The 10,213-nt window shown below is 35.6% G+C and overlaps 1 protein-coding gene across 2 annotated transcripts in view; it reads left to right on the forward strand.

Annotated features, from left to right (window-relative positions):
- The first annotated feature begins 747 nt into the window (after positions 1–747).
- Positions 748–10,213, forward strand: part of LOC112514324 (PH, RCC1 and FYVE domains-containing protein 1-like) — a 26,539-nt gene continuing 17,073 nt past the window's right edge. Inside the window, exons 1-6 of one of the 2 annotated variants that reach the window (XM_025120735.1) lie at positions 748–859; positions 947–1,286; positions 2,511–2,597; positions 4,075–4,164; positions 4,326–4,412; positions 4,499–4,618. In XM_025120735.1, the coding sequence (XP_024976503.1) occupies positions 1,239–1,286; positions 2,511–2,597; positions 4,075–4,164; positions 4,326–4,412; positions 4,499–4,618 (432 nt within the window). In that variant the 5' untranslated portion in view covers positions 748–859; positions 947–1,238. Of the gene's footprint in view, positions 1,287–2,510; positions 2,598–4,074; positions 4,165–4,325; positions 4,413–4,498; positions 4,619–10,213 lie in introns of both variants that reach the window. The other variant, XM_025120734.1, reaches the window with a different exon arrangement.

Raw genomic sequence — 10,213 nt, forward strand, 5'->3', positions numbered from 1 at the left:
CTTATAATTAGTTAATTAATTTACTTTACGTCATTTACTTTTAAATATTTCATTTTAAACCTTTATCAAATTAACATACATAATCGTATATCAATTAAAACATGTTTAAAAATACATTTTTATTTTAACAAGTTACACCATTATAATCGTCTCGTTAATACCTTCGAAATGAGTCCAATATTGAATAGTTTTTGACTTAATTATATTATTATATATTATATATACTGTGAAGAAATATTTTTAATATTTACGATTTATACTTTTATAGTTATTTATTTATATATACTATATATTTTGGGGTTAGGCTGTCAAAATTGCAATGTATAATATGTTCTGAACTAATATATTCTGAACTAATATGTTCTTGGGTTTTTTTGAAATATATATATATATATATATACATGTATTAATTGAACCATAATCTAAGTTTCTAGACAAGAAAGAGGATAAGCAGTTGAAATTTCATTTTAAAACCTATCTTTTTTTTGTCTTTTCATAGCTTATGATCTGTCAAATTTGTAGTTTTCTTTATTAGTATTGAGTGTTTATCTTAAAACTCAAGTTTCTTGGTTCTTTGCTTTTGGTGTAAATTGAATACATTTGTAAAGTCGTTTAAATATGTTGGATTTTAAATATATCGTTAAAATTCATGGCTCCCGCCACATTGTGCGAATACACACCTAATAATTATAAAATGAAAAATGAAATTGGTATTCTAATATTTACTCCGCCAAACGGCCAGAAATCCTCTTTTCTGCCACATTTGACTCCGACGGGACCACCTTCTTCAACCCGATTTCATCGCCCTCCGTCGTCAATTCATCTGCTACACGGCCGCAACCGCCGTTAATCCTCTTCGGTGATCTTCCTTCATCAATCTTCTTATCACTTGTTGAAAAGAAACTAGCCTTGGAACATCTGACTTTCCCCCATTTCTCGTCCACAGTCAAACGGCCGCTGAAATCTTCCAAGATTAATCAAAAGTGTTCAACGCTAAAGGATTATTGTCACAGTTTGTAGATCTGAGGGGCGGAGTTGGTGATTTCTCGGGTTCTAAAGGACTACTTTTGTTTCTCTAGCACTGTTGTGAATAAAATTTTGTATGTTTTGAGGGTTTGAAGTTACATGTGAAGTAAAAGGTTGATGGTAGTGTACGAACGACAAAGCGTGCTCGCCATTGATGATGACCGGAGATTATAGAGAAGTCTGGTGGTGGTCTGGTGAATCTGTCACATGGAATGGCAGATCTTGTTAGCTACGGTAACGCCGACCGTGACACTGAGCAGGTACTTTTGTTGACCCTCTTAAACACAGTATCTTTTCTCTATGGAACTGCAGTATATTCGAAGCATAATTTAGAAAAATCTGCGATTTTCGTGAGATACAATCGACAGAACTTGCATTGGCGCCTTAAAATATCAACAAAAGAATCCGGACTTTGTGTATTTGTTGAAACTGTTTTGAAGATGCTGGGGAATTTGGTGTCTTCCTTAGGGTTTTTGGTTTTGTACGTTCGTGAAGTATTTTCTGGTAGAGTAGTTGAATTTTTGGGGATCACTGGATGGCATTGGAGAAGGATAGTTCTCTGTTATCCTTGTGGATGGAGGAAACATCTGTGGCTTCTAACTCATGAAATAGCCATCATATACCAGTTTGGGATTTAATTTTTTTTTTGATTAACCAAAATATCCAACCCGCTGTTCGAGCCCACTAATCCCAGGGCGGCCACCTGCTTTGCAGATAGCCCGGAGTCACCGTATTTGAACCTCCATGGCCACAATGAGATTTTTATTCCTTCTTGGATTTGAACCTGGACCTCCTGGTACTTTTGACCTTTGGAGCCAAACTCAAACCAATCGGGCACCACCCTTGTGGTTAATTAAATGTCTAGTAGTCTGAAATTCTTAGATGACCCAAGATATTTGTTGTGGGTTGGGTTTTATATCTAATGAATAAGTTACCATATAAATACATGCATATGTATTGGTTAAAAACTTATCCCATCTTGAAAAATTGCTTGGGTTCAATTGCACTAGCTGACATGTCTGAATGCCAATAGTTGAAAAGTTATTTCTTTGGATGAATGCTAATTTGTACAAGGACGATGTTGAATTGTGCTGGAGCATGAGACGCTAAATATTTTCTGGTGGTTCTTCAGGACATCTCTATTTCCATTTCATGATGCATACATGGGGAACTTTGCATATGAACTATATACCAAATGTTTTATGTGCATTTGCAATGTGCCAATGCATTTAAACATTTGAATGTAAATCATGTGGAAATGTTCACATGACATCACAAGTCTCCTAGAAAATTAACAAATGTTATAGCTTGATGGATGGTTTATTTGTTAACATGATATTGCAACTATCATGTGAAAAGTTTCAAATGATATCACACGTCTTATCGGAAATTTAATGGTTGTTGTAGCTTGATGACGGTTATCTATGTTTAGATAATATTGTGACTAGCATTTCCATGCTTAAATGCACTGTTGCATTTTGCAGGCACTAATTGCTCTGAAGAAGGGCGCTCAGTTACTTAAATATGGTCGCAAGGGGAAGCCCAAATTTTGTCCATTTAGACTTTCTCATGTGAGTTATCGAACTTGTTCTATTAATCAAATCTGGCATTAAAGTTTCCTTTTTTGCTTTTTCCAACTATATGGTCCAGCTCCCTGGGAAAAGTGTACGACTAAAGAAAAAACGATCAATTTGCCACCTGCAAAAAGTGTGTGTGTATATAATAATATAACACTTCACCAGTGTGCGGATATGTATGAACAATAATTGCATGATACGACAATGTAAAGCAGTTAGGAAACCCTACTTTGGGTGGTAGATGAATTTTATTTATTTCTATACGTCTGCCGTGTGCGTTTATGTATAGCATATCACTCATGTTTTGTGCTCTCAAATAACAATAACCACCGAGTAGGCATCTGGTATATGCATCACTATCTTCGCTTTTCCGCAAGTTAAAAGATCAATCTTACATGCAATATGTTTATGATTACATAGTCAAACTACATGTTATAGGAGTGAACTGTACATTGAAGTTACCATATGATAAGTCACAGGTCATGTGTTGCTACTTCAAGATGAGACAATTTAGACCTATCCTATATTCCTATCACCTTAGAATTCTAGCATGGCTTCTGTGTCGCCTCACATATTGAGTTGAGAAGTACCCCTAAAGTAATTGCAGATCCAGGGCTCAAATATTCAATGTAAAAGGAAAAAAAAAACAAACAACAGCCAGTACCAGAGAGGATCAGGTATGTATGTGGTAGTATCCACTGTGTCCATCCATTTTCTTTTTCACTGACCCTGAGAAGTAACCATGCTCTTAGTACGACAGTAATCTGTATTACACTGAAATTGTGCATTTTTTATGGCGGTGTTCTTTCTATATCATGTCTTCAGAAATAAACAACCCATGGCATGCTAAGTTCCAATGGTTTTGACGGTATGCGTTGATTTTATATTCACTTTATTGACAATAGAGCATTGCCTTTTGAATTACCTTATAAATTCTCTTCTTGGCCTTTATCTTTCCACTTCATTAGCTCATTTCCATGCTTGCCAGCTTCTTAATCTTGGTTTTCATCTTCTTCACTTTGTGGGGGAGTTGGTTGAGCACTTGTGATGCAAATATTTAGCATTTACAGACGCATTCTATTGGAATCCGTGAGTAGATTCAGATTCTAAGAGTTGGACCTGCATTCTGATTTTTTAGTGTTCATTGCTCAATATTGTAATTGACTATGAGTTTCTGTTCAATTGCCAGATCATCTATTTTTTTTATTTTGTTCATATTTACTTGGAATGTCACCACAATTCTTGTCCCAATAGACACACCATCTAGAAGAATAAGTAGATGCAATTATGGAATTTGATATTTTGCATGACAGTCATTGTGTGTAGTTGCTGTCTTGTATCAAGTATCTACTGTGATGATCTTCTCTTGAATGTGAACTTTTAGTATTTGCTGTCTGTCAGAATTGAGTGTTGCTATTTTCTATATTGTCATTTGATGATTGCTATTGACTTTACAACTAAATCCACACAGGATGAATCATCTTTAATTTGGATTTCCAGCAGTGGTGAAAGAAGCTTGAAATTGACCTTGGTCTCTAGAATTATTCCTGGACAAAGAACTGTAAGCATCTATAATCTTTGAGTATTCTTTATGTCCAAGGTGCCCCTTTCTTTTTCTTGGATATGTTTGTTTGTTGAATCCTATGTTTGAGCACATGCTTGCATTTCCTTTTCAGTAAGTGAAAATTTTAACGTAATGTTTCTTTTCAAATGTGCTACTAGGCTGTCTTCCGACGTTATCTACGTCCCGACAAGGACTATCTTTCATTTTCTCTGATATATAACAACGGGAAACGTTCTCTTGATTTGGTGAGTGATATTTTCCATCTATGTTTTCATCACATTGAAATAGATTCTCATCGTTTTGTTTCTTTGATTGGTTTGTTCTGTTCTAGATCTGCAAGGACAAAGTTGAGACTGAAGTGTGGATAGCAGGCCTCAAAGCACTTATTTCTTCAGGACAAGGAGGGCGTTCCAAAATTGATGGATGGAGTGAAGGTGGCCTCTACGTTGAAGTAAGCCCTTGTAGAAACTTGTTGGCTGCAATTTCATTGGTATTTATTTGTTTCTCTATGAAATGCATAAAGGTACATGTCGCAAACTACTCGGGAATAAAAATGAAAGATAAAATGAAGTATACATGCCAACTTTGTTTTCTCTATGAAATATATATAATAATTTCTAATTATATCCCTGATTTTGGGCCCACACATTCACCTTAACATCGACATATCTACTACACTCCTCTTGTGCACATGCCGGCTTCAGTGTCGTCCAAAGCGTTCAGGGTGAGCCTTTGAGACAGTCGGGTAACCTTCTAGTGTTGAACGACCAAGGGGGATTAAACTGTGGATCTGTGGATACTTAAATGAACGCATCATAGATGAACTATAATTATTTTCAGATTGTGTAAACATGGGAAGTTAAAATTTGATTTCAGAAACTCATATAAAACTTGGGCAATAAGCACAACCATTTATACTACAGTCATCTTGTGTACATGCCGGCTTTAGGGTTGTTCAAAAGCAGGGTGAGCCGATGAGACAACCGAGTAACCTTCTAGTGTTAAATAACCCATAAAGTATAATTATTTTCAGTTTTGTGTAAACATGGGAAGTTTAGTTTGATTTCTAAAACTCATATTAGACTCGGGAAATAATCACAACCGTTGGGTTTTGCATTTACCATTATAACCATGACTAATTGTTCTAAAGTGGCTGTAAAATGTTGATGCTTATTTCAATTTGAACCCAAATATTTTCAAATTGGGTTTCCTTATTTTTTTTGAACTAGTTTAGGAATTACAAGCTAGTTAGCTTACTACCCTGATTAATAAGTAAACTTGGTTTCTTTTATATCTTGTGAGACTTAATCCAAGGATTAATTACTAACCATTAATTTAAGACTTATTTTTAGTGGAATGTAAAATTAATTTATATGCATTCACACACACACACACACATATTTGTAAGTGTTGCACCTTGCATTTAGGCCCCAATAGGATCCTTATGCCTCGATGCTCCTTGCATCTTGAATAGCAAAAAAGGGAATCGGGCCTTGAGGTGTTTTCCCTCGGTGAGGCGAGGCGTAAGCCACGAGGCATAAAAAAATATAATTCATTAAATATATAACATACACAATATATATATATATATATATATATATTATATAGTGTACTAACAAAAAGTCAATATACATACACCATATATATTAACAAATAAAATTCATTAAATCTATAACATATACAAAGTATATTACATATAATATACCAACTAAAAACAATATACATACCCCATATATATTAACAAATAAAATACATACATACACAAAATATATAACATATACTCTATATACCAAGTTACTAACACAAAAGATATTATATACTCACAACCAGGAACTAGGTACAAGGTTCATGAGCAGGGGAGAGAAACTAGGCCACTTGTGTGTGAGAAGGAAAAGAACAAGGTCAATCTATGAGAGAAAAGAGTGATTCGGGGGGAGAAGGAAGTCGCTTGTGGTGAAAGAGAGAAAAAGCCGCCAGTTTTGAAACTTTAGGGTTGGGTTTGACTTTTAAGTTTTCTATTAAACAAAGAGAGGAGGTGTGAAGAATAAAAAACAAATTTTATGTCTAAACAGAGGAGTACGTCTATGAAACACCTCACTACCTCACCTTTATGAGGTGTATGAGTTATGAGTTATGACTAATACAAGCAGCAAGAGGCGACGCCTTAGGAATGTTTTAGGGCTACAAGGTATATGCCTCAACCGATTTTGAAAACCGTAGTGATATACACTCACATTGATAGTTCCTTCCCCCATCTTTTGAACTTGGATTTTTTCTTCTAGAATGGAACATTTTAATGACAGACTAGAATGTGGACATATATATATATATATATATATATATATATATATATGCATATATGTGTATATGCATACATACTGTGGGTGCCCACTAACCACATATTTTGATTCCACTTACTAAAAGCTTACTAGGGATGGCAATAGGGCAGATTTTTGCTGTCCCTCCACACGCAACCTGTATGAGGGTGGATATAGGTTTTTAAAGAGTTGGCAGGGGTAAATATCGGGACAATTTGTAAAACCGACGAGACAGATACAAGGTGTAGCTCAAAACCCCATATCTGCCTTGTGTGTGTATATATAGGGGACCTTTTTTTAAGAACTTGCTAATTTGTGATATTTGATCCAATTTAGATAGCAAAAACTTATTACCAAAGGGCCTTTAGCCTAGCGGTATCGTAGTCCTTGGCCTCCTAGGAGGTCAAGGGTTCAAGAGGGGTGTGAGTTTATTTGTTGCATTTGCCGTATATAAATATTATATACTTCAAAAAAAACTTATTTGAAAAAAAATCTAATATAAATTAAATACCTCTCATTCTCTCTCCTCTTTCCTATTTCTTTCTCCTATCTCTCCTCTCCTCTCTCCTATTTTTCTCCCTATCTCTTCTCATATTTTCTCTCTCCTCTCTCCATAACATACACGTACACACACATAATGAATATGAACTCGAGGTGAACACATTGTGAACACTTTCTTAGAAATACTATTATAATTTGTGAATACATTGCGAACACACTCTAAATCTACGAGATTTGGTATAATTTGTGAACATATTGTATGCACAATATGAACACCCTAGTAAAAAATTTATTAAGGTTGTTTACGTTGTGTTCACAGTCACCTCTTGTGTAACACCCCCGTCCCGCGTGGTTAAAGACGGGAGATGCCACAATTGGTTAAAAAAATCAACGCATTATATAAAACGGAGCAACTAATAAAATTTATCAAAAGATAATTACATAACCACAAACGGAGATAACATGTCTCTAAATACAGTCCCAAAATACCAGTATGTCTACATTAGTCATCAAAAGTTAGCAAAAGTATGACGTAATGGGTTCTTCAATATTGTCATCTTCGTAGCTCTCATCCCAAAATCCYTGCTAAGTCATGTACCTGCCGAGGACAAGAAAATCTCGGCTGAGCTTAATGCTCGGTGAACAGATAATAATAACTAAACAATGAATACGAGATAACAAGTTCAAAAGCAATTTATAATGCTAAGTAATATTCCAAAAGAAAGTCAAAAAACCCTGAAGGCATGTCAAGGGTCCAAAGACCAAACAGCATCACGAGGACGCATTGTTCCCAAAGGATGATCAGTCCGTTCAGGCATAAGTGAGGAAAGGGGTGCGAGCAGAACACAACAATCCTCTCCGTGGATTTAACCACGACCACAATTTATTATCCGATAACGGTTCCTAGGATCGATCTATACGCCCTCTATTCGACCGATGCATAATCAAGTCCAACTTTAAGGACTATAAAAATGAGGACGCCATGATCGTTTTAGCCACCATGGAAACATCTCAATACCGGTGCTCCGGTTATTGAGTCTATAGTAAAAATGTTTCACAAATGAAGCAATCAAACAAGTCAAGTGATCAAAATGATCCATGTTCCAAATAAGAATGTACATCATATTTCGAAAGGAAACAAAAGCTCAATTGTAATTGATGAGCACAATGAGAATTTGGAACCAATATATTCGGATTAGGAAGCCTTGTACAAATGGTTATCCCCGTGTCAAGTGAGATATAAATCTGTACCTTAACCGAATTTGACAATTAACGCACGATCAATCGGAAATTCACGATCAAGTTTGATTTGTCCGCATGCCTAACGAATGCATAAACAGGTTACTATTTACAAAGCATAAAAACCTTAACATGATTATTCTAATAAAATTACTTAGGTCTTAATGTACTTAAACCTTGGTTTTAAAAAGCGCGATGCGTTCCGATGCGTTAAGGGTCCCGGAAGCCGATGCGTTAAGGGTCCCGGAAGCCGATGCGTGATGCATGATGCTGATGCGCTCGCATCACGCACTTGATGCGCCCGGTATTCACAAAATATTTATAAATTAATTCTACATATCAATTTTTACCTTAAAAATACTTACCTATCAAAATATTTCATTTATAACATAAAGTAGTTAAAAAAGTGGCATTAGAATCTTAAAAAGTTCGTTTTCTACTTCTTTGCTGGTTGTCGGGTACTCACGTCACGTTTTAATTGATATGCGATGCTAGGTCTCTCACAGTGCGACTTCTACTTCTTCGCTGTCAGCTTCTTCTATTAGGTCTCTCACAGTCTCACGTTCTATTTTACTTAACTAAGAAGCCCAACTAAAAAGCCCAACTAAAAACTGAAAAAGGGAGCCCTAAAATGCAACATACATGATGCGCTGATGCATAAGTGATGCACGCATCGTGTGATGCGTAGGTGATGTGCGTGAATCATGGAATCGCAACGCATCAGACCCTTTGATGCGTTTTCTTCAGCGCATCACAGCGCATCGCGCATCACAGCGCATCACGCATCACAGCGCATTATGCGCGCATTTTTAAACCAAGACTTAAACAACGTAGACTTCAAGAAGGACAACCGGATACGAATTGAGAACTCAACCGTAACACTAGCCTTGTGCATTTTCAATTGAACCGCTTTCGTCCCTCTTATTTCTAAGCATTTTTACTCTACTTAGAGACCAATCCAGATTATATTTTCTAAATGAAAGTTGTAGGTTGGTATCATACGAGTCTATTAGTTTTGGAATCATCTCATTTGGATCATCCATCTATTTTATATGAATTTTACAAAACTGCAAATTAATCCCGAATACAGTGTAAACAAACCTGAAAACACACTGTTTCGAGCCACCTAGAGTCATAAATGGATTTTCGACCCTTCTAGAAAGTTGTAGTATACAGTAAATCTTTCTAACTGCAAAATATGAGATTATTCTGACTAACGGTTTGTGAGTTATACATTGTCAAAGTATGGGAGTTGCATTGTCGGTAAAATTCGATTCCGCAATTCCCGACTAACTTTTATGATCCAACTTCCATGATTCGATACATTTACATGCTATAAACATACTTCAACATGCTAAACAGTAAAACAAGTCCAATGGTCTCTAACCTAGCTTAATCATGCATTTTTACTCTTTTCGACATTTAATTGAACAATTGGTGTGCGGTTAAACATATACCCACAATCTAACCATATTGAAACTCTAATCCACCCTTTTAATTTCTATATCAATTTAACCAACCCTAGCATTCTAAGCTTGAAATATATCATAATTTTAACAACATCAATCCGTAAACTTAGACATAAACATAATTTATAAACCGGTCTCAAGAACCCTAACGTAAACACCATAATAAAAATGAATGAAATTTATACCTTTAAGAAGGGTTCGAAGAGTGGATTCCGAATATATAATTGTTACTTTGATTCCTTCTGTAATTTGACGTGAAATTTAGAGAGAAGACTAGAATTTTAGAGAGCGAATGAGACGAGAAAATGAGGCGGTTTTGCCACCACGAAACTTGTTCAATTTACATGCACACACACACACACACATATATATATATATATATATATATACTAGTTGTGTACCCGCGCAATGCGGCGGGAGCCATGAATTTTAACGATTTTAAAGTTTCATTGGTTTTATAAGATAAGATTTAACGATGATATAGGTTACACTTGGTCTTTACATATTAATACAATTTGA

The sequence above is a fragment of the Cynara cardunculus genome, assembly GCF_001531365.2.
Source record: "Cynara cardunculus var. scolymus isolate 2C chromosome LG 6, CcrdV1, whole genome shotgun sequence".
Classification (NCBI taxonomy): Eukaryota; Viridiplantae; Streptophyta; class Magnoliopsida; order Asterales; family Asteraceae; genus Cynara; species Cynara cardunculus.